This window comes from Epinephelus fuscoguttatus, linkage group LG1, assembly GCF_011397635.1.
Source record: "Epinephelus fuscoguttatus linkage group LG1, E.fuscoguttatus.final_Chr_v1".
Classification (NCBI taxonomy): Eukaryota; Metazoa; Chordata; class Actinopteri; order Perciformes; family Serranidae; genus Epinephelus; species Epinephelus fuscoguttatus.
The window spans coordinates 5,973,141-5,997,491 of record NC_064752.1 but is presented as its reverse complement, the minus strand read 5'-3'; the positions used below and the strand labels follow the sequence as shown (position 1 = coordinate 5,997,491).

At 41.4% G+C, this 24,351-nt stretch overlaps 3 protein-coding genes across 19 annotated transcripts in view; all 3 read left to right on the top strand.

Annotated features, from left to right (window-relative positions):
* The window catches only part of LOC125897175 (rano class II histocompatibility antigen, A beta chain-like), a 35,485-nt gene extending 33,789 nt beyond the window's left edge, over positions 1 to 1,696 (top strand). For 4 of the 17 annotated variants that reach the window (XM_049590433.1, XM_049590417.1, XM_049590426.1 and 1 more), the window contains one exon: positions 257 to 1,696. In XM_049590433.1, coding sequence (XP_049446390.1) covers positions 257 to 378 — 122 coding nt within the window. In that variant the 3' untranslated portion in view covers positions 379 to 1,696. The remainder of the gene's footprint in view (positions 1 to 256) is intronic. The other 13 variants (XM_049590323.1, XM_049590385.1, XM_049590316.1 and 10 more) reach the window with 9 other exon arrangements.
* Positions 860 to 5,404, top strand: LOC125897301 (uncharacterized protein C20orf85 homolog). The gene is made up of 4 exons (XM_049590535.1): positions 860 to 951; positions 3,807 to 3,888; positions 4,100 to 4,198; positions 4,303 to 5,404. The coding sequence occupies exons 1-4, from the start codon at positions 893 to 895 to the stop codon at positions 4,456 to 4,458; spliced, it is 396 nt and encodes a 131-aa protein (XP_049446492.1). The 5' UTR covers positions 860 to 892; the 3' UTR covers positions 4,459 to 5,404.
* A 1,654-nt stretch (positions 5,405 to 7,058) lies between these two features.
* chmp4ba (charged multivesicular body protein 4Ba) lies at positions 7,059 to 23,583 on the top strand. Its single transcript, XM_049590499.1, has 5 exons — positions 7,059 to 7,428; positions 18,409 to 18,586; positions 19,880 to 19,994; positions 21,180 to 21,306; positions 21,425 to 23,583. Exons 1-5 carry the CDS (start codon positions 7,245 to 7,247, stop codon positions 21,487 to 21,489), a joined length of 669 nt encoding a protein of 222 aa, XP_049446456.1. The 5' UTR covers positions 7,059 to 7,244; the 3' UTR covers positions 21,490 to 23,583.
* The last annotated feature ends 768 nt before the right edge of the window (positions 23,584 to 24,351 follow it).

The following is a 24,351-nucleotide window of genomic DNA, read 5'->3' as shown; positions in this document are numbered from 1 at the left end:
TTTGTGTCTCAGGGACTCATGGGAACAACAGGTTTGACATGATTTAACTGCGTTCTTTCTTTTTACTGGACCAATTTGAAAAATGGTTGCTCACATGAGTCAGTAAGACACAAAAACATGAGAAAATAGGGTCCAAACTGAAAAATGACAGAGTTCCCCTTTAACTTGTTCTGGAACAATACAGTGTCCTTTATATGATTGGTACATTCATTGTGTATTCTGTATAATAGATTTTTCTCTTGTCATTTTGTTGCAGACTCTTCCTTTAATCAGTCCGAGAGGAGCTTCGTGATTGGTGGAGTTGTTGCTCTGCTGTTGGGAGCAGTGATTCTGTCCTCAGGACTGATCCACTATAGGAGGAGACGCTCTGTAATCTGATAGAAAACCTGTTAAATCAGCCAGTCCTTCTGGATATTTCCAACCTGGACCTAATTTTCCCTTAATCGGGAAATTAAAAAACCCATACAACTTTATTTACATCACACATTTCCCACAAAAACATGCAACGGAATGTGAGGTGAGAGTGATTCAAGCAGTATCATAATTTAGATGAATTTTACAGGATGTGTACATTAAAATAAAGTCTGTCTTCAGTGTAGTTTTAGCTGACTTGTCCAGATATTCAGTCAGGACTGAACCAGTGTGGCTGCAAAACTCCCATTTTGAGCTCCCAGCCACCCTCCAGTGGTTTCATCCCACTGTTGCCACGGCTACACACACAGGACAGAGAGAAGAGATAAATGTGTCAGGGAACTCCGTCTCCCTGGCGACGGTAAACAGGTCTGTCAGTGTGACTTACACACAGGTGAAACATTAGCCAGGCCGGGAGAAAGAAGCCACACATACTGACACACACACTCACACACTCACACACACACACTGGTCAGGACAGATGGCGGCTTCACAGCGAACATCTGAGCCCATCAACTTTGTGCATCAGGATGAAATCTGGTAAATCTTCTAACTTGTTTCAGCACTGTGCATCATTTGTGTTTTTATTCAAATTATTCTTTATGAAAATGGTGAAGTGTATTGATGTAGCATCGGTGGCTAGATGTTTAAAATTCTGAATCTTTGTCTTGTTTTAAAACATGAGCTGTGTCTTCCTGTTTGCTGTTGTGAAAGACTATTATCATTTTTACTATTATTATTGATACTGAGAATATTGTTATCATGTTTTACTCTCTCTTCTTGTTTCTTTTTTCCTCTCAGTCTTCATTGTGTCTCCCTGGGTATGAAATATGTTATATAACAAATACAGCTTGCCATAATAATGTATATAGCGAGAAAGGTTTTGGGGTTTAATGAGATTTGGTGTGTCATGAAATAAGAAGCATAACTTAATGAGATACGTCTGTTTTTGTAATAAGACATTTTTAAGATGAAATGATAAGCTATAAATAACAAGTGCCTAAAAATGTCAATAATTAATATGTAGCATTAACGAGAAATATGTGTAATTACTGGATAAAAATGATCTTGTTAAAATGAGAAAAGGTTGTCTTGAATTTAGGAAAATTATCTCTTCATGATGAGCAACTCCAAATATGTTTTTGTCGTGGTTGTAGCAATAAACTGTCACATCAGCCTGCTTCATCCATGTTTCCCAGTTCTTCCTGAAATTAAGGTTTTGTGTTCATACTCTCTGTAAATATGAAGACCACCTTGTTGTAGCAAAGAGACGCCATTTATTATTTTGTCACCATACATAACTATGAGTGCTGTTTATGCTCTCTATGGATTTCTTTTCCCTCTCAGTGCTCTGTGAAGCAGGATGTCCATAGATTTGAATAACACTTAGGGTGCTTTCACACTTGCCCTGTTTGGTTCGGATCAGTCAAACTCTCGGCCGAAATATATCTCGCAAGCTCTAGATAAAGCCCAGCTGGATACTACTCCAGGTGGAGGTGTCTCGTCCTCGGTCACATCCAGACCTTGAAAATAAGGCTGCAACCGGTCCCATTCCTTGCAACAGAGGCATTCCTCTTCTGTGGGCACTGGGGCACAGCATTCACAGGTACACCACCAATCTCCAGAGCTACGCAGCCTTGCAGCAGCCATTCCTCCTCTCTGGTCCTCTACCTGTTGCGCCTCTCTCTCTCTCCTCCTCCGTTCTTCAATTTCACGAAGCTCTTCATCAGTGTGTTCTGCCTCAAATAAATAAGGGCGGCCATCAAACTCTGCAAAATCAAATTCCTCCTCCACAAACTCGAAGTCTGGCAAAACGTCAGCCATTATTCTAAAAATCTTTCATAAAATAAATGAATGAACTTTTCAGGTTACTGTCTGGTTCTGCCTTCCAGCTGCTTGTTCTCGCAATATTTTGGCTGCGCTTTGGAAAGCAGAGCTAGACAGTAAACAAACATGGCAGCACACCAGTAAGGTAAGACAACACGTTTACATGTCGTTTTCTATATGTTCTCTGACATTTATCCTAACAATATGAGGCGGTCTTTGTGGAAAAAAAGCTTGTTTAGTGGACTAACTTTGCACTTGAAGGTTGCCCGTTCACTTACGTTTTAACAGGTCTGACGCTACTATGTGCCCCGGCTGTATCTAGGCTAACGGCTAACATGCTAACTATTATTTTCATGTCACTAGTCACTTGAAACAAATTTAGGACGTTAGGAGACGGGTTGAAATAAACCGAAATTTCCCTTTAAGTGCGGTTAATTTGGGCAGGTGATCACTCAGGTGTGCACCATAACAACCAAACCGTCACCTTTTTGAAGAGGTGGTCTCGGTCACCAGCTTTGTAAAAAAAAAAAACAAAAAAACAAAAAAAAACCCACTATTTTGAAGGACAGTGAATTTCCAGCACAGAGCTGTTATATTGAAGAGCAGTTTTCTGCTGCAGAGTCTGTGACCACTGGACTGCTACGTGACAGAGACAGCAAATTAGCTCGATGACATGGCCAAGTGCAAGTATGACGCTGAATATATTAAACTGTGTGGACCTTGAACTTATGACTAAGGACGGATTCACACTGGCGCTATTTGGTCCACTTTAAAAGAACCCTGGTCCGCTTCCATGGATAGTTTGGTTCGTTTGGAGTGGCGTGAGCGCTCATTCGAACCCTGGTCCGCTTGAAAAGTGGGGGTCTCGGTTCACTTACAAGTGAACCCTGGTGCGGTTAGCTTACAGTGGGAAATGCAAACGGACTATCCAGCGAATCAAAGAGAGGAAGTGAACCAAAGTGAGGAAGTGATGTAGAGCACAGTGCATTTGGGGTAGAAAAAAAACTAAGCCAACAGCGCCAACCAGGAGAAGCAGAGGTTAAAAAAGAAAAGTCGTAAAAAGTCTCCTGGGCAGACGTGGAGTAGTGAGGAGGTGCAGGAGCTTATTGATATATGGTCAGAGGACTATATATCGCTGGTTCGTTTGATGGATTTCCGTTTTTGGTCCTGGCCAATCGATGAGCCAGGTTTTCTTCTTCCTCATGCTTTTTTTCTTCCTGGTCAGTGGTCGTTTCGGGCAATACCACCCCCAAACGAGCAGCTGTTGTAACTGCGTGACGTTGTCCAGGTGGTTTGGTCCGCTTTAAAAAGTGCAGTGTGAAAGTGAACCGAACCAAATGAAGGTGTGAAATTTTTCGGCATTACCCGCCCAATTGAACTGAGTCCCCCGGACTATCCTGGTGTGAATGCACCCTAAGGAGAAATGTGGACACCGTGACTGGACCAGCTGGGAACCACAGAACTCAATGATAATAAAGCTGTTATTTTAAGGTTAAAAAAAAGGTTGAATAATGTTGCTTTAAACTTATTGTGTGTGTGTGTGTGTGTGTGTGTGTGTGTGTGTGTAGGAAAGCACATGTAAAAGTTGAGAAGGATTCGGCTGAAGTCTGGCCCAACAAGTGGGGCTTCCTGACCGAGGTGTACAAGGAGGTACACACACACACACACACACACACACACACACAGAGTTTACCACTCTGTAACCAGTCACACACTGCCCTCTACTGTTGAAAAAGTGCCACAGCAAGTGTATTACAGGCAAGACACCAAATTGCACATACTGACACACAGATATTGTTTCAAGTCTTTGCATTCACACATTAGTGGACAGTACTCAAGGTGTATGTTCTGTGTATTTCAGTACGAGGGGCAGAGTGTGAAGCTGAAGGAGGAGGTCCGAGTCAAGCCTCCTCATCACCTGGCATCTGGACCTGCGACCACTCCTGATAAATCCATCCACGTATGATATCCATCTGTCTGTCTGTTGTACATCCATCCATCCATCCATCCATCCATCCATCCATCCATCTCAAACTTTCACACCACACCTGTATTTGCCCCCAGGTCGGCCCCTCTCCTCCGGTTCCTCAGACAACTCAGGCTCTGATTGGCTGGCGTTCAGCTCACTCACATCTTCAGCTTGAAAAGCACGTCACGGTGCATCATGGGAGGCGTAGTTTTCTGAAGGAGCTGGGCTGGCCTTTCGACGCCTGCAGCTGAGTGGAAGCCACCGCTCTGTGTTGTCTCGGCTGATCACTGACTCAGTGAGCTACGAGAATGTAGCATCAACTAAAGACAGACATTAAATCAATCCTGAGAATATGTGGAATGTTCTCAAAATGGTCTTTAATGTCCTTCTATAACTCTTGTTCTTCACTATCCTCCTGAGACCCTGTCGTCACATAACGACATCACATTTTGGGTTTACTTGACCTTATACTTGATTCTACTATACTCACACCTGTTGTCCTCGTTCGTAGATACTTTTGTGCCATCTAGTGGTAGTAAGAGCACAATACACCAATTCACATAGAAATAAGTTGGCAGTCATCTCTACTGAGTCAGTCTGCAGCTGATCCTGACACAAAAGCTATGGTTGAAACTTGTTTATTGATGATTAATAATGTTTGTAGTTTGACATGGCAACAGCAACAAGATAAGACACTGTTACTTAGGAAGTAGTAGTAGACGTGGTTGATTACAGGTGATCCTGACAGCACCCATCACACCTTTACCGAAAGGTTGGCTGGCCACATTTGGCTGTGCAGTGAGAGCAGCATTGGTATTTGTTCATTTATGAAGCTTCGATACAGATGCTTCCACCCCATATTTCATCACTCTTAACTCTGTCCTCACATAATTATGGTACTCGTTCACAGAACAGGTTGTTGCTTCACACTCCTTTAATCAGAACTGAACCAGGAAGAAGGTCATTCTGCCGCCCTTATGGCAGTTTAAGTGCCTTATTTCGGATCTTGTTTTAATTGAGTGTAAAAGTTTTTAAGTATACATCTACACCTTAGCATGTTTATCACCCTGTATTTCTACATTTAGAGCACATTTATTGCTATTGTTGTTTTGTATGATTTCATTTTTGTTTTAATTGATATGCATGATTGTTCTTTGTTTGCCTATTAATTGTTTTAATGTCTTTGTTCATTCTCGGCATCATCTCCCTCAACTGATTTCCCAAGTCTTAAATAAAAGGTTTGAACCAGTCCTACTACTACTAATAATTATTATTATTATTATCATAATAATAGTAATATTAATAACAGTTTAATGCAATTTATGTAGCCTACATAATAACAACATGTTAATAATCTTACTATATGTTACTATATAATGACGAAAACTCTGTCTGTGTGGGTGTGTCTGTTCCACATTTTTCTCCTCACTGACTTGGTCAATCCATGTGAAATTTGGCACAGTGGTAGAGGGTCATGGGAGGATGCGAATGAAGCAATATTACATCAATTGGCCAAAGGGGGGCGCTATAGCATTGCAAACTTTGAATGGGCATAACTCATGCCCCATATGTCGTAGAGACATGAAACTTTGCACAGAGATGCCTCTCCTCATGAGGAACACATTTGCCTCAAGAACCCATAACTTCCGGTTATATGGATTTTCCGCCATTTTGAATTTTTTGAAAAACACTTCAAATGGATCTCTTCCTAGGAAGTTTGAGCGATCTGCATGAAACTGGGTGAACATAATCTAGGGACCAATATCTAAAGTTCCCTCTTGGCAAAAGTTGGAAAACTTCCTAAAACTGAGCTTCTATAAGGCAATGAATATTGCGGAGGGCGTGGCTCATCACATAAAGGTGTAGAACATCTCAAGGGTTTCACCCATCACCACGCAACTTTGTAGGCATATGACCACACATAATCTGAGGGGACCCCTCCATTAATGACCCCATCAAACAAAATGGGGGCGCTAGAGAGCTCATTTCTTATCTAGGCCTAACCGCCATATGGATTTTTACTAAACTTGGTAGATATGTAGAACAGGACGCCTCAAGGTGACTGGAGAAATTTAACTCTAATTGGCAACTGGGTGGCGCTATAACAACAGAAAAATGCTTCAAAATGGCTAAAATGTGACCGATCGCTGTGGCTCCCCCTGTGGACCAATGTTGTTGTTTTGTTGGTATGACTAAGTCATGGTATGGTATGCTGTACATAGTCATGGAAACTGTCAGCGTGTCATTCTGTCCCACGTTTTTCTACTCACTGACGTGGTCAATCTGTGTTTCCCATGTGAACTACCAGTGCGCCCCACTGTTAAGTCAATACAACATATAAACACTTTAACTATGTGCCTTTCAACGTGCTACCTCAACTACTAATGTACAGTTTTAGCCCACTAACTATCCCACTATTGGCAATGGTGCTACTGTACTTTAAATAAAGCAATCGTACTATCAAATTCACAAATACTCTGTCTGAATACATTGCTCTTCTTAATGGGTTCAGTTGACTAGTTAATCTGCAATTTCCTGTAACCTGTATCCCAAACACACACCATGTGAAACTGTACGTGGGCAACTGTGCACTCTATGGATATGGACTAGTCTTGATTTATATATATATATAAATTCAATCATTAAAATATTAATCAGTCATGTCTGTAAACGACAAATATTATGTAACAAACTATCGTCGCCAATAATCTTAAAAAAAAATAAATAAACACCAACACTGTTTGCTCGTTTGGGAAATCCCATGCTGTCTCACACGTATATATGTCCATGGTCTCACGCACTGAACCCACGCATGAGTCAGCGCTGACGTAATGACATCACGAGGCCTTTCTGGAAGAGCGGAAGAAGGGACGAAAACAACAACAGCAGCAGCGGCGGCGGCAGCCCTCCGGCGAGGCGACGATAGCTGACGAGAAAAGACAACACAGCGATTTAACGACACCCTGTCCGGTATCACGAAGTACCGGCTGCTCTTGTACAGTTAACACAGCCGTTATTGTTTACATTTAACAACAACATGTCGGGTATAATGAGGCTATTCGGCGGCGGGGGGAAGAGTGGAAAAGCGCCGACACCTCAGGAGGCTATCCAGAAACTCCGAGAGACCGAGGAGATGTTGGCCAAAAAACAGGAATTTCTAGAGAAAAAAGTGGAGCAGGAGCTCTTAACAGCGAAGAAGAACGGCACGAAAAACAAACGAGGTGAGGAAGAAGCTCCTGAAGTGATTTGGAGGGTTAATTAGTTAGTTAGTTTGTTAGTTTAGCCCGCAGGCTAACGGCACAGGAGGAACCGGGAAGTTGTCAGTTGTCAGGCTGCATTTACCTGAATTTACCTGTCAGTCCACACGGTCCCCTGACTCCATTTTAAATGTGTGTTTTAATGACAGCACAGGGATCATGCTGAAGAATTACATTACCACACAGAGAGCCCACAGATCAAACTAGGAAGGAGCTAAAAAAAAAGTTGTTAACCACAATGAAATTCTGATTTATTACCAAGTAGGTTTACACAGAGGAGTTGGCCTTTGTGTTTGGAGCGTACAATAAAAACATAAAGTATAAAAAATAGAGGTAAAGTACTGCAACAGTCAAGAGCATAAATTTAGACAGCTTAACATAAAAGGTGTACAGTACAGTTGTGGTCACAAGTTTACACACACTTGTAAGGAACATGTTTGTCACGGCAGTGTCAAGTTCCCCAAATATCCACAACTTTTATTTCTCTGTGATGAAATGACTAAAGCTCCTACTACTTTATCACAAAGAACAGTAATGAATTTATCATGGATTATCTGAAAGTGTGCGCAATCTGCAGGGCCAAAAATACACAGAGCAACCTGAATTATCAAGTTTGGTGATGTACACAGTTGTGTCACACAAATTAGCTTTGTGGCACGGCCTCTTTGTTTCTTGTGACACTGAGATTGTGCCATAGATCTGCCACAAGGTCCCGTCTTCATGCCGCTTTTGCTTTTTACACAGAACCAAACAGCAGTGGCTCCTGTGTGTGATTTAAGATAGCATGATGCAGGCATTGCATAATCAGAAGAAGCGTGAAGGGCATGACGTGCCACAAGAGTGTCGGCCGCCATTGTGACATATAATGTACACATTGGCAGCGCTTTATAAACAATAGCAATGGAAAAACATGGCAGTAACAATTATTTAACATCCCTGTCATATGGTGGCTGATCTCGTCCTCTATTCGGAGGCTAAGGAGCTCCTGGACCTCGTTGTTTTTCCAGTTTGCAGTAGGGCTTCCACTAACAATTATTTTCATTGTCGACTAATCTGTCGATTATTTCTTTGATTAGTCGACTGATCATTTCATCGAAAAAAGTGTTAAAATGTTGAAAAATGTCGGTCTGTCTCGCCCAAACCCCCAAATTACATCATCTAATGTCTTGTTTCCTACTCACGCCAAAGGGTTTTAGTTCACTGTCACGGGAGAGTGTGTAAAGCTGCCAATATCTGAACGTAAGAAGCTGCAGTGAGAGTATTTTGGGTACTTTTATAGTACTTTCTATGAAAAATGACTCAAACCGATTAGTCGACTACTAAAATAGTCATTGATTATTTTAATAGTCGATTAGTCATCGATTAGTCGACTAATCGTGGCAGCCCTAGTTTGCAGACATTTTCGGACACTTTTCTTCTTCTTTGAGCGGCCGCAAGCTGCTGCCAGCTACACTGATCCCGTCCTGCCGGCTGTCATTCAGACAGAAGTTGTTTCTGCACTGTTACTACCTACATTCCCACAACTTCCCACACGGCTCAGTGGCAAGACAACTCTGTCCCCCCCATGCTGCATTCGTACCTTATTTACAGAACAGCAAGACGGCATAATGGCGCAATATTCCCGCTTTGACTAGGCAGTGTAAAACGGGCTTACAGCAGGAGACTTCTCTGAGCCCTCTGGGCCTGTTTGATACGCAAATTAGATTCAGCCACAAACACTACAATGGAGCTCAGTATGGATCTGAAAAACAGCATCACTGAATTTTAAAAGTCATGAAAGTCATTTAGAGCCATTTAAAAGCAGCTACAGTTCCCTGATGAAGTGCATGGCACAGAGGTGTCAGTGCCACGATCAGAAAGAAATCGCAAGAGAGAAAGTTGGTCAGGATGGTCAAAAGTCAACCAAGAACCACTGAAAAACAGCTCTGCGATGAATTAAAACACAGGTGTTGGTGTCCACAGTCAAGTGCGTTAATATCAGCGTGGGCTTGGAGGCTACCGTGCAAGAAACAAGCCCACCAAACATATAATCATCAGCCAGAAGACTTGGATGCAGTTGGGTTTTCCAACAGGACAATGACCCCAATCACACATCAAAAGTGGTAACAGAATGGCTAAATGATTAGATTAAGGTTCCCAAAGTACTGACTTTAACCTCATCAAGAGCACTTTGACTTTATTGCAGAAACAAGTCCATGACAGATAGCCGACATATTTATTTGAACTGCACCGATTCGCTCAAGAGCAGCAGTCAGAGATTCAACCAGACGCTTGTGGATGGCTATTTTCCTGAGATAGTTATCGTACCATGCAAATCTCATGCAGTCGCAACCCTATCTATGACAAACGTGTTGTTTATGAGTGTATGTAAACTTTTGACCTCAACTGTATATCCTAGCTGTTAAAAAGAATGAAAAAGTCTTGTGCAGGAAAAGGCCAGCTGCAGATGGGAAGAAGCAGTTTTTGTAGCATGAAGTTTGGATCCTGGTGGACTGCAGCCTCCTGCCACCATGGAGTTTACAAAGAGTCTGTCTCCAGTTTTTCCACAAGCAGCACCGATGCTTCCTGCTGAAAATTTTAGGAGCACTACTTAAAGAAGTATTTCACAGCTATTAAAGATGGTCTTTTCATAAAACTGGGTTGTCTGTAGAGGAGAATCAATCATCAATCAATGAGTTTTGATGTTAGTGCTACATGGCCAGAAAACAGAGACACATTTGCTTTTGCTCAAGCAGTAGAAAACCTCAAAATACCACAATGCACTGTGCTGCACTGGACCAAGAAACACTTCCACTTTTAGGTGATGTAACGCGACCTTGTCTGTTTTGACACAGGAACAATATGGCAACCAGTCGGCAACAAACAATCTGTAAGGTTCCTCTCTTGATCGGCTTTTATACTCTGTGTTCGTGGTGGCGGGCCTATGAAAATGAGGAAGAACAATCTAGCAAGCTGAGAGATGAGCAGGAAGATCTGGGCACTGGTCAGCCGAAGTGCACAGTTCATTTACACATACCCACGTTGTTATGACACAAAGCTGGTTGAAAATCGGTAAAGTATCCCTTTGAATTGACTCGCAACGCAGCAAATTCATATTTTCTCCATTTTAACTGTATTACTTGTAAATGCTTTGGTCATAAATAGACCGTTTACAGAAATAACACTGTGCTGTCGTAATTTAAAGGAAAAAGTCACTCTCAGCTTCTTAGATCTGAAGCTTTCTGGTGCTCACTGGGATCATAGCTGAACTTACCAACGTTTGCACCTCAGCTATTTAGAAATGTAGCTACTTCAAGGTGTGCAAATGTGGGACTTCAATTTTGGTGATTGTTCAGATTTATACAGTGAAAACTGCTTGATTTTGAGTCTGAACGTAGTCAGAGTCGTCCTTTAATTTTTTCCAGAAACCTAAATTCAAAGAATAAAGGTAATTCCCTCACAGTTTCGTGGGATGTCTTAATGAATAAGGCACAAACATAACATGTTTTAAACTTCCTGTCACATTCTTTGTCATGTGAAGCGAGCTTCCTCATTTCTTAGCCATACTTTCAGCACTTGCTCCAGTCAACCGTAACTCTCTTCATGTGGGTTGAAATATGTGTCACCAGCAACGAAGACAGAGGTGCAGTGGACCAAACGTTGCTTTCAGGAATTTACAAGCCCATTTAAAAGGCTTAAAATGATTAAATAAACAACAAAAAAATCTGGTTCTTGTTAGTTTGGAACTGGTTGTAATTGAAATGACTCTCAGTATAAACACTTGTTAACTCTGTGGTGGTTTTAGAAGCAGTACAGGATGTACTCTGCCTCATTCTTCTTACGTGAATAACTGAGTCAGAGATGTTGTAAGGTTTTCATTGTAGTGAGTCCCTGGAACCCACAGGAGGTTATTTGAGTGGGTTCCCAATAAAATTTGTGGGTTTTTTGTGCAAATTGTAGTGCAAATTGTACTAACATTGTGTTTGATGTGATAAAGTCATAATTAGGGTTGTAAATTAGCACCAGACACCAGCCATGTGCTGGTAAAATCTGCAAGCGGCTGTTGGATTTGCTCCACTCATCAGCCAAACAATAGTAATCTATTGAGTGGTTGGTTAATTTAGGAATCCACGGTCCCGGTGACATATAGACAAAAAGTTTCCAATTCTTGTTATAATGAATGCTTTGTGGTGTAATTTCCCCGTCGCAGATATGTTCAGTTAAACCTGGAGTTCATCATCGGTCCGTTTCCACCATCGGTTTGTGTTTAGTGTTGCCTGTTGCTGACACAGCCAATGGTCATTTGTTTTATTTATTTATTGTTAAATGGCGGTTAACATTGCTGCATTGGTTCGTGTGTTCAACCAGTTGCAATACACTTAGGTCTGGACCAATCAATACACATTTCATCACTCAAGCGTCCTCTGAAATAGGAGCTGAAAAAGTCCATCAAAGCAGCCTTTTAAGAACCACGATTGTTTCTAGCTCTGGCAGTGTGGACACAATAAAAAGTGGCGTTCTTAGAAATATAATAAAACTTTCTCCAGTTTGAAAACGCCTATTGCTGAGCAAAATTTCGAACAAATTGACACCCGTAACAATGCAGGAGCACTTATAAAATGAGATTATGATTGAATGTATTAAATCAATGCATGCTGGGCCGATTCTCATCACACCTACTTCATGTATCCACAATCACATGATCAGCAGTTAGCCAGTCATATGCATGCTGCTCATGGTTTCAACTCTCCAGTAGTTTTACCTTTATTTCAGAAAAGAGCGCACTGCATCCAGGGTTATCAAATCAATCCTGAAACTGCTTTCAAAGAACCAAATCAGCTGGATGAGAATAAACAGGATTAATTTGCCTGATATCTGCTTGTTAGCTTGAATAACTTTGCATTTGAAGAACAGGGATGGTGATGACATGAGAACAAAATATGAGGGAAACATGCAGACATGGCCTCTTGAGCTTTTTGATCAGGTTAACTGAGGTGACGCTCGTCCTGTTTCAACTCAGACTGTTTGGGGAAGGGTCAACAAGACCATTGACTGTCAAATCTGTCAACCCTCTCAGGCGGTCTACATTGATTGAAAGTGTTACTCAATATGTTCGCAGCATGTAGTGTCACTTACTCAGTGTTACTTACATATAGAGATGTGCCAGTATACTGGTTTAAAGGTGACTGGTATCAGGCATTTCACGAGAGTATACAGTATATGATTGTATTTGTGCACAGGTTAAACTCACAAAATGTCATGACAGGAAATATTCTTACAATTATTTGCCTTATTAAACAAAACGTTTCTCTTTCGCTGAACCAAGACTAGCTTAATTGCCCTGTTAAGTCATTGTAAAACACACTTCAGTAAAACCCAACAAACAAAATAAAACTCCCCAAAGTTGTTGTAGTTGGCTTTGTTAGTCCTGTAGTTAGTCCACTGTTTCAACAATCACCACCTCTGGTTTGTACCAAATAAATCCATATTTTACCAAGTTAGATGTAAATAAATATGTTGTTTTCCCCTGCTGTCTCTCTCTGGTCTCTCTGGTCATAAGGTTACCCCAAATACCCTGGTATACCATACTGCTACACAAGCCTGATTGCTTTTAATTATAATAACACCAACAACAATTCCTATATGCTACCATAGAAGGCTGTGAATGCTGCACTGCACTCCTGTTTTTACCACCAGTTTTATTTTGATTAGCTGCGTGCAAGCACTTTTGTACCAGTGTTCTTACTGCGTCAGCTCTGACCACAGTGAAGGTTCATGTTTTGTGTGGGACACCACTCGCATAGGCCAGACAAGTCACATATTTGCATTCGCCTCGTGGTGTAGCTCGTTGTTCTTTGTGCATTAACACACGTTTGGCCTTATAAAATTTATTTTTACCATTAAAACCAGCCAGCTCCTGTTGATAGTGTGTAAAGTGTATGCTATGCTGGTGCCTTTGCAGAGTCCAACTATTTGTTAAGTTGGTTAAAGTTCAAGGCAAACACGTTGTTTTGTAATTTTACTGTTATTTAGCTATTAAAAGTATTTCAGGAGAGTTTTAAAATGTTGTGATGACACTATTTACTGTGATATTTTCGGCCACAATAATAATAATATGATACACCGCTGATTACATACAGCCAGATTCCCACTGAGGTTGCAGTGAGATCTGTGATGCAACCATAAACTCTTTCCAGGAAAAATGGCTCATTTATAACTGGTTTTAAAAGTCCTGTAACTGTTCCTCACACGTGTTTAATCAGCTTTCAACTCTTAAACCTGATTTTCAACATAGTTCATCCAATCAGTCAGCCTCCCTCTTGTTGGGAGATGAAGAACCATACACACAATCTCTAATTCCTGAAAGCAAATATACCAAACTCTACCAGCATCTGCACGATGGCTCTCTCAGATTTTGGTGTTTACACAATTAACTGCTATACTGCACCTACTTCTCGCTGTTTGACTTCAGGCCGTCTAAAAAGCCCAGTTAATGGATTCATTTTTCCAGTAATAATAGTGAGGAAGCCTCCAGCCCTGTCACTGACAAGTATATCTTACATTTCCGTTGATAAAAGTGACAACGCAACAGAAAACAGACTGTACTCGTAAATCATACTTGACGTGTAGAGTCGCTACTGAAAAATGAGGTTTGAAGCAGTCAGGAGAAAAAAGCAGGACAACAGGAAAAACAAAGGGTCACAAAAGGTGACCTATAATTCAAGGGTGTGGTCTGAATGCAGCTCCGCCACTGAGATAATCTAATTATGCTGTGTGTGATGTTGGGTAATGATGTTATCAGTCCAGGGATAGAGCCAGGTGCCAGAATAATCAGATGAAACAGGAACTGTCAGCTGCTCTCTGGCTCCTGGTGGACCAGACCAACCAGTCTGGTCAGTAGATCGATAAAGAGTTGTTTGTTTAGATTGATAAAAATTCGTCTTTTTTCTATATCTGAAATGTTCTGATGGATTATAATTTTCCAGTTCCAGTTAAGAAGTTCGTGTACAGCTGCGTGCAATATATGAGAACCTTGGCTTCATTTTTTTAATAGAAAAAAAAGTTCTGTCATGTTAGCGGCTCTGTGAGGCTGTACTGAGGCACAATGTTGCTTTGAGCTAGATGCTAACATGGCTAGGCAAACATGCTCACAATGACAATGCTAACAAATTGATGTAAAGCTGGTATGATGTTTCCCATGTTCACAGTCTTAAGCCCCTTATACACTGCCAGATTTTTGGTGAATGTTGGGCTGTTTTGCAGGCAAGGTGCCCAATTTTCTGCCTCGTAGGGTAGACATATTGGCGGAACGAGGCGGCCTTCCGCCACGGGAGGGGCTGTTGATGACTTGTGGGAGGAGCTGTTGATGATGCTGCACGTGCGACCCACTGGCAGTGAACTAACAGGAAACAGCTGATAGCAGAAATGAGCAGCTAGTAGCAAGAGGGAAACACAAACCTGACAGACACTGTAAAGATGAGCAACTGAGGAGACAAGGAATTGCGCGCCCTCCTTGTCCTCACAAACTAAGAGGCCATTAACCGTCAGATGACGGGAACGGTGAAGGATGGGCCGACTTATGAGAGAATCGCCGAAGGACTGACCAGCCGCGGCTTCCCTCAGAGTACGTCACTGCACTGTTGCCAACTCCTCAGTAAGAAAAGTAGCTATTGGCTGTCCTAAAAGTCACTAGAAGTTGCTAAGTGACATCATTGCCTAATTTGCATAATTGTTCATATGCATGTAATTGTAATGGCTGCTGTAGGAGAGAGGCATAATGTCATGGGCGAGACAAAAACTGAGTAAAAAAACACCCTGAAAATGTTTAGAACTACAAATGAACATTCTTTCAGTGATTTATATTAGACAAAGAAAATTTTACATTTACATCCCGCCCTGACTGTAAACCAGTTCGGGATCAGCCAGCGGCGGTTCCACACATGCGCGATTCACTTGCAGTCTGGAGGTGGAGGGGTTAACATCTCCTGCTCTGACTGCTGCTGGGAGGGAGGACTGGGCTGTCTGTGAGTGCTTAGGGGCAAGAGAGGAGCCCACAGCAGCATCCGCTGCTCGTTGAGAAGAATAAGAATGATACGTGCTCTCACAACAGAGTCTCCAGAAGTCTTCAATAACATCAGAAAAAGTCGCTAGATTTGTCGCTAGTCGCTTTTTTGAAAAAGAGTCGCTAGAGGGGTCTGAAAAGTGACTAAATATAACGACAAATTCGCTAAGTTGGCAACACTGCATCACTGTTTATGTCACATGCTGAGCTACATGTTTTGTTACTTACTCACGCCCCTCATTGCCCCGAAAATGGCACATTCTGGATGATGCATTTTGTTGTACTCTCCGATTTTGTTTTTATGCTGCCCATGCTGAAAGAAGACTGATTGGGCTTTCCTGCAAAGTCGCACAATTCCTATTTAAAAAGGGCTTTAGTTTAGTGTTTTAGCTTGCTGGCATTTGCTAATTAGCACTAAACACAAAGTACAGTGGAGGCTGATGGGAATTCAGGGTGTAAATCACAAGTCTCTTCATGATAGGGATGCGCAATAATATCATGTCATTGGTATCAGTCAATATCAGCTTCAAAATTAATCAGAATTGGCCAAGATTATTTTTCTTATCTTGTTCCATGAATGAATATTACATACATTAATAAGTATTGTATTTCATGTCTTCATCTGCCGGTGGGTCATCACAATGAAGGTATACAGGCATAATATGGTGTTAATTCCACCACAGAAGAGATTTGATGATCACTGAAATTAGGTTGGGAAAAAAGTGGATATATCGACATGAGTTGTTACATATCAGCAGATCAATACGGGCAAAAAAAATCCAATATCGCGCATCCCTACTTCATGATATTATATCGATTCTTTGGACAATGATACAATATTTGCTGATATCGCAAAGTCCGCCATGAACTCCCCCTAAAAAATCAACATCAGTTTTAGTATACTCGCTACTGAGAATATTTTCACTGCTTTACCTAAACATAGACAGCCCTTTCTGACGTGCAAGGTGATAAAGGCTTTAGTTTCCCATTTATGCTCTCGTCAAAATTCCATACTCTGTTGACAAAAAAAATAATTTTAGCTCACTGATCACAGAAGCTGCTGAGTATGGGTAAGAATCTCATATAGCCCTACTTCAAATGATCTGAACTATCCCTTTAAATAATAACCTGCTTAAAACAGAAAGACTTTGTGTGGACATTTGCATGATACAGATCTCGGACAGGGAAAGCATCACTATAGCAGCAGCGAAGCAAGATGAAAACAAAGATTATTGTATGTGTGTATTTTACTGTACGGTTGCCGCTCAAAAGGGTGACAGCAAGTGGAAACTATTTTAACGTCAAATCCTGATCTTTGAGTTTTATTCAAAGCTAAACCTTATGTAACTGCATCTTATAATCTTGATTCCAAACGGAGGCTGTAATCCAGACACACTCCAGCATACATTCTTATCTCTTGTGACTTCATCACCCACTTCCCTCGTCACATATGACTCAGCAGGTTTAAGTCACCGCCTCTGTGGATGAGGTGCTTTCCCTTATCAGAACCAAAGGGGATTTCCCTGTGTTCTGGTTTAGATGTTTTTTTCTGTGTAATTAAACCACATGGAGGAAGGCAAGTGCCAAAATATACTGTGGACACATATACTGAAATGATTAATACAGGATATACAGTCAGTGAAAAAATAAATAAATACACAAGAGAGACCTGTAACATTTAGTGTATTAGTTAATTGACAGAATGTTAGTTGGCAATAAGTTAACTCAAGTTTAAGTAGTAAAATTGCAGAATTAATTGAAAAGTCTGTCTGGAAATTTTTACCTGCATTTAACCACTCCCTGCTCCCTCGTGTCAGAGTCAGTGGGTTCTTCTGTGGTTGACACAAGCTTAAGAGACTTTAACGTTTTGTTCTATAACATAAAAGATGTCTGTAAATACCCTACTTGAGAATTTTGAAGCTTTTGTGTGTCTTAAAAAGGTCTTAGGTCATGCGACTGTGGTGTAGTTAGCTTATAGACTAATGTTCGCTTTTTAATTCTGGCAATTGCATTTTCAAAAGTATCATAAACTCATTTGCCACAGAGCTTATTTTCTGCAATAATCCGAAATTCAATCCAATGGAAAAGTCACATTGGTATTTTGACAAGGGAACCAGGATGTCATCTCTGGAGCACCCTGTGTCAGAATTTAGTAAAAAGGGACAATCACAATTTCCATGAGCCCAAGTCTAAAACCAAAAGAAGTTTAGTTTACTATCATCAGTTCAAAAAATCCTCACATTTGAGAAGCTGGAACCAGTAAAGTTTGTCATTTTTGCTTCATAAATGTCTCAAACGATCAATGTGAAGTACTTGTTCATGAATTCTTTTTGAATCGCCTAATTAATTAGGCCTAATCAACTAATTGTTTCAGCACTCATACTACAAAAGTCACTTTGTTGTACTCAGTCAAGCTGTTCTTTCCAGTGATAGAAATCCAGCTACTAAATCCAGCTAATCCAACAGCAGCCTCAGGTTTACCAAATATTTTCATCTCTGTTGTTTCAGATAAGACCAGATCTCTGTGAGCTCAATGAGATGCTAGAGAGAGGACAAACTTAAAGTAGTCTGTCCAAAGCATATTGCGTCTGCAGGCAGAGATTTGGCTCAGACGGGATTTTATCAGATTAACCGAGTCCTGCTCCATTAGGACAAACACTGTAATTCATCATGCAAACATTTCACTGAAGCTCATCTTGCAGCAGCACAGCTCTACCTGCTCCTTATTTGTCCTCAGACATGCAAAGCAAGCTGCTGCTGCTGCATTCAACAGATATGTGTCTATAGGTCTTTGTCTCATTGTCTCATACTTAACATTTTCAACACAAATTTACTCCTAAAAGAAAAAGCATTGTATCTGTCTCCTGACCAAACTTTGATCCGTCCTTTCTTTTTCTGTCCAGCGGCTCTGCAGGCCTTGAAAAGGAAGAAGCGCTATGAGAAGCAGCTGCTTCAGATCGACGGGACGTTGTCTACCATTGAATTCCAGAGGGAGGCGCTAGAGAATGCCAACACCAACACAGAAGTGCTCAAGAACATGAGCATTGCCGCCAAGGCAATGGAGGCTGCACACCAACACATGTAAGAGACATTTAGAAACAAGTTACAGGTTAGATTTTTTTGGGTGCTGCTGAGGTTATTTTAAGTATTATGAGTTTAAGTTTATAGATTTTCTTGTCTTATTCCTTTTATAATCAGCTGCCTTTTGTTGTTCTTTGTTTGCCTTTGCTAGGTGATGGGGAGGGGAAAAACACTGATTCCCTCATGTATTGGAATGTTTCTTTTTAAGATTTTCATAATTGATTATTTTATGCCTGAATTGATAGAATTCAAATGCGGAGGTGGAAAGAAGTTGCCACTTTTATTGTGGTGGTCAGGAAGTAATGTGCTGTCATATCCATTTCAAGGAAAAAAAGTCTGATGCGAGAAAGCAGAAAAACGGATTAGCAAACTTTCTGTTACTGCCGTTACACACATTAGACCCTGCCCACTGGGTACCCCGGCCCTGGGGTTTGTGCTGGCTAAATTCAAGTTGCAACAGCTACTGGAGGTCCATTTCCAGAGCTTCCTCCCGCTCTCCTACCGGCGAATAGTCTCCTAGTGGTGGGGAGGGGCAGAGGGACTGCGGGGTTCCTGGCCAGCTAATTCTTTTCTCATTTGTGCTTTTGTAGTGAAATTAAGAGGAATTGTAAAGATTAGTCTTCATTTCACTTTCAAGAATCAGCCGCTCCTCGTCCATCGTGACGCTTTCAAAGTGAGTGACCGGAATAAAGAGAAATATAGGGTCCGACATAAGTTTAGCTCAAAAAGGCCTGTGCAGCTTCAAATCCAAAATGTTGCCATGTTGGTGCAGTTTTAGTTTTCTTTTCTTGACTAACTCTGAACTTTATAGGAAACAAACCAGTGGGGCCACTGTCCTCCCGTTCTACCTTAGTGTAGTGGGCCTCCCTAATGTAGTGGCTAGAGCACTTGTCTTTCATGCGGAAGGTCCAGGGTTGGTATCCTGCTGGGGTTAAAACAGTTACTAGTTTATTTACCACTTTTCCATGCGCTATATGATGCTGCTGACATAAAAGACTGGCTGACGTTGTTTTTGTAACTATACCTCATGATAAACTGTCTCTAGGAGTGTATGATTCAGCCTCTTCCCGTTGGCCAGTATTTAAAAATGCAAACAAAAATCACAAATTGCAATACTTAAAAATAGCAATATATATTGAATCGGCACTCAAGTATCATGATAGTATTGAATCGGGAGATAAACATATCGTCCAAGAATCTTATAGACACCAGTTTCTTGGTTTGTGCAGAGCCATTTGTATTCATGCATCCATTTTGATGTCATCTCTCTCTTCGTGTCCTTCTGTTTCACAGGGACATCAACAAAGTAGACGAACTGATGGCGGACATCACAGAACAACAGGAAGTGGCCCAAGAAATCTCAGATGTAATTTCCAGACCGATTGGTTTCGGAGAAGAGTACGACGAGGTAAGAACATAGACTAAAACAATTTCCTGAAATCTGGAATCTTACCTGCATTTCAACCAGACAAACCAGATGGGGTTGTACTTTCTGATGGCCGTGGAACTATCAGGGAAGAGTTCAGGGTCATCAATTAGTCAGAGACAAACCTCACAGCTGCAACAATTTTTGTACAGCTTCATTCATTAACCAAACAAGCTCTAATAGACTCTAGTATTAATATTAGGACCCCTGCATGACACTTTTTACAGTAGATGTGTTACAATATTTATCAATGCAGGGCTGTAGACGTGAGACTTGTACACAAGTGGGACGCGAGTTGTAAAAATGTCAAGCAAATGGACTTAACTTTAGACATGAAGGCAAAACGCTGCAGAGACTTGACTTGGTGAAGAGTGCAGTATCATATGTAGTGTATCTCTTGAGCTCTGCCCAACTGTCATGAATAATTAATAACAAACACGATAATATACACTTTAAGTTGTAGCTGCTGGCATTGGAATCAGATGAAAGAAATTAGTCTTTAATCATAACATTAAAGGAACCCCAATGACCATTTGTATATCAGTTTCTCACCCACACTCACTCACCCTTTCATGAACTCATGCAGTGTAATCCAAGGCTCATTTATCCGGTCATATGCTCAGTACTCCCCAAACACACAGCCCTCTCTGATGGGAAACCGAACTGAAAGTGAAAATAATCCATGCTCTATTTGCAGCCAGACTCCACTGACAAAGATAGTGATTTTACCTCACTAAACACAGGAGCTGCTGGTCTATCACTACCCCGATCGGTTAGTTTGTTTGTGTTATTGTGTGACTAGTGTTTGAAAGGGTAACTAACTCATCAGGGCAGTGGTAGACCAGCAGCTCCCCTGTTCAGCAAGGTAAAATTACTGTTTTGTCAGTGGAGTCGAGCTTTGACGAGAGGATAGATCAGGGTGCTTCCATTCCTTAACTTTTTTGTTCGGTTGAAAATAGCTTAGGCCCGTTTGCATGGTTAGTACGGTTCGTTTGGGCTGGTGTTAAAGCTGTCAGTCAAACCCTAGTGCGGACCAAATAACTGAACGGAGACCACTTGAAATGTGATACACAAATGGTAATTTATTCATCCTTTAATTAGTCTGTGTGGTATGCCTGCACATACCTGGTTTCTTGATTACTTACTTGTGTGTGTGTGTGTGTTCAGGATGAGCTTATGGCTGAGCTGGAGGATCTGGAACAGGAAGAGCTGGATAAAAATCTTCTGGAAATTGAAGGAACAGAGGACGTTCCTCTACCCAGCGTACCATCTACATCACTACCAGCTAGACCAGGTACGATACATCACTAAATAAAAATTCGATTTAATTCACACATATTGTCCACATCACAAATATCTGCACAATAACATCATTAAATATAATGCTTTATGTCTGTGTGTTCCTTTTTTAGCCAAGAAGAAGGAGGAAGAAGACGAGGATGACATGGCGGACCTGGAGGCCTGGGCGGCTAACTAAGCTAGCTTGCCCTGCTAGCTAGCTAGCACCCCTCTCCTGTCTGTCTCTGTGCTATAAGGCTTCTCCCAGACATCTGGAAGAGAGACATGGACTCTGGGCTCCTGGGCTGGCTACTAGCATGCTGCTCTGTCGTGAAGGCTATGTCCCAATATCTAACCATACCCCAACCCCAAAGTATGCACTTGTGCACATATTCACTGACTTAAAATGAACCAAGGTTTTTCTTCTCTGATTAATGTAACAGTAAAAATCTCTTTGCTCCAGCTGTACACTTATCTGTTTCTAAAGGGCAGAGACTATGGAAGGGCAGAAGTCGTGCCCTGACAGCCTGCGTTTATGTATTGAAAAATCTCTTTTTGAGAAAGGCCACTTATAGGGCAAGAGAGTGCAAGTGCATACTTCCAGGGAAGGGTGTTTGGAGGAACAGGACGAGGCTTGTTTCTGGGAGCAATTTGAAGAATAAACAAATGTATGGGGAAAAAAGCAAAAACAGAAAGACGAAGAGTCAGCCATTTTTCTGCTTCCTGTGTTGTCATCTCTCTGCTCTTCTACAGTGATGACGACAACCCATTGTCTTCACCATCTCTGCTAAATCTCAGCAGCAGCAGCAAAAAAAAAAAAAAACAAAACAGATGAATGATGAAAATGTAGGACTTTCTTACTGACGTATCGCTGTCAAACTACCAAAAAGATTACGTGTTACAGCAACATTGTGTAAAGAGAGGATCCAGGGTTTGATCCCTCTGTCAGCCATATCTCCTACCCAAGTGTCCATGGGCAACTTCTTCATTTGGCACTCTGGATCTAATCAGTTAAATTCCTAAAATGCCATATGAGGGGGGAAAAGGAGCATTGTCAATAGAAAGGGCATGTTTCCCCATTACTCAACATTACAGTGGCACCAGTGCCTGGTTGTAATCAATGCCATCAGTGAGGCTTCCAGTATGGACTTGGATGCTGATACTGGATCCTTTGCAGCTGCTTTGCTCAGTTAGACATGACTGCCTCAAGCAGTAATAGTGACTATTCTTCAGTCTGTGAATGTTAATCATTAGCTAGCAGGCTAATTTACCAAAGTAAGTGCTTACACCAACAAGCTGATAAAGCCAACAAGCTTGTACTATAAACATGTTTACAGCCAGTTTCAGCCTGTACAGCTAACTTCCCTTTTCATGAAACCTTCACAGGGGGTGAATGTTTATATAACTCACCTGTTTAAATTTTATTAAGGTTTAAAAGTGCCCATATTCAAGGGCAGTGCCACTTTGAGTCAGCTCCACCTCTGGTCCAAATACGGTCACCTCTAACTCCAGAAATCCAGGATAGCAACAGCCGAAATGCCAAACTCAAGGCTTCAAACAGGAGTCCGCAAATGGATCGGCGATGTCATGGTACTTAAAGTCAATATTTTTGTACAGGCTAAGTGTGTGACCCTTCAAAACAAGTTGTGGACCTCTAATATGGCTGCCAGAGGGCATATTACAAACAAGCCCCCAGGAAGTGTGCTAAGCTTTGAAGACGATTCCAGATCCGTCACATGATGCTGTTGGCATGAATGTATAAAGAGAACTGGATACAGCATTGAACGTGGGGCCCTTTTCATCCCATGAAAGTTGCTCAGTGGTGCATTAAGCCAGAAAAGATTAATTACCGTTTATAAAGTTAATTATGATCGGCACCGCTTCTACATGGTGTGGCCCACAAGCTGGCTACTTCCCGTTAAGCGCTCCACTGACTTGAATGGGGATAAAAAGATTTAGTCATGACAGTGTAATAACACTGTTTGGCTGCACCATTAAATCATTTCAATCATTAAGTCATTTCTGATTCAAGTTAGCGGAGTGCTAAACCAGAAGTGAGCCACTTGTCTCACAAAAGCCTGTATTGCTTCTGCTTTGTGGGCTCAACCACAACTTTAGTTCGTGCCTGACGCCTCCAGCGCCTCGTCTGTCTGTGTTCAACAGCGATGCACTCTGAGAAAGTCCTACATTTGTTGAATTTAAAGATAATGTGTGTGAGTGTGTGTGATGTTTTTCAGCCTTTTGACACAGTGACCTCTTGTGAATATTAAGTCGAATTAAAATGGTGAGCTGACGTCTTTTTTTTTTTTTTTAATTTGCTCTTGACTCACCTGTAGTGTGAAACTCATTCAAACACTGAGAGACATACACAGTGGTCTTCATGATAAACCTTTGGCTCACTGCCTCATTACTCATGACTGTAGCTACACTTCTGTCCTTCTGTCAGCAGACACATTTATGCATGGACGGACTGGAGTCGATCCACAAGCAAACAGATGGTTGAGACAGTAATTTGAACATGACTGAAGTCTTTAAAGTCCCAGACACGTTTTGAAGTATAAATACTTAAACTAGTATTTTGTCTAATGTGGTTTTCCCGCATAATAAAAACAACTCTGTTTCCAGTGAAACATGGCTAGCTTTAGAGAAACCATTGAAGCGATTCAGCCATACATGTTCGAGCCTCAGTCAGACCGGCTAGCTAGCGTTTAATCAGAATGTTCAGTGCAAATTGCGTCTTTTATTTATGTTGTTTGTTAGCTTCGGTAGGCTCTGGGTAGGCAGCGGAAAGAAACTCCAGGGTCCAGTTTACATCTCTACCATGTCTACTGTCAGAACTTTCACTGTGCTAACTCTGCTCTCTGTACTGCCAGGTCTGCTCTGCGCTGGAGGTTTCAGGTTTCTTTTCCAGAGTTGTGTTGACATCTGTTCCCCTGACAACGAGAGTTTCCTATATTAGACAGCAATTGGCTTTCGTATTACTGACACACCTTATCTAGCTTGCCCAAGCTATGTTTGAATGTCAGATTTTAGGGAAGTGCACAGACATCGTCCCCTTCAG

Coding starts and splice junctions, on each gene's coding strand:
- LOC125897301 (XM_049590535.1), top strand. CDS start 893: ATGGCGGCTTCACAGCGAACATCTGAGCCCATCAACTTTGTGCATCAG. Junction 952..3,806: donor GTGCATCAGGATGAAATCTG/GTAAATCTTCTA, acceptor GTGTGTGTGTAG/GAAAGCACATGTAAAAGTTG. Junction 4,199..4,302: donor CTCCTGATAAATCCATCCAC/GTATGATATCCA, acceptor ATTTGCCCCCAG/GTCGGCCCCTCTCCTCCGGT.
- chmp4ba (XM_049590499.1), top strand. CDS start 7,245: ATGTCGGGTATAATGAGGCTATTCGGCGGCGGGGGGAAGAGTGGAAAA. Junction 19,995..21,179: donor TCGGAGAAGAGTACGACGAG/GTAAGAACATAG, acceptor GTGTGTGTTCAG/GATGAGCTTATGGCTGAGCT. Junction 21,307..21,424: donor ATCACTACCAGCTAGACCAG/GTACGATACATC, acceptor TTCCTTTTTTAG/CCAAGAAGAAGGAGGAAGAA.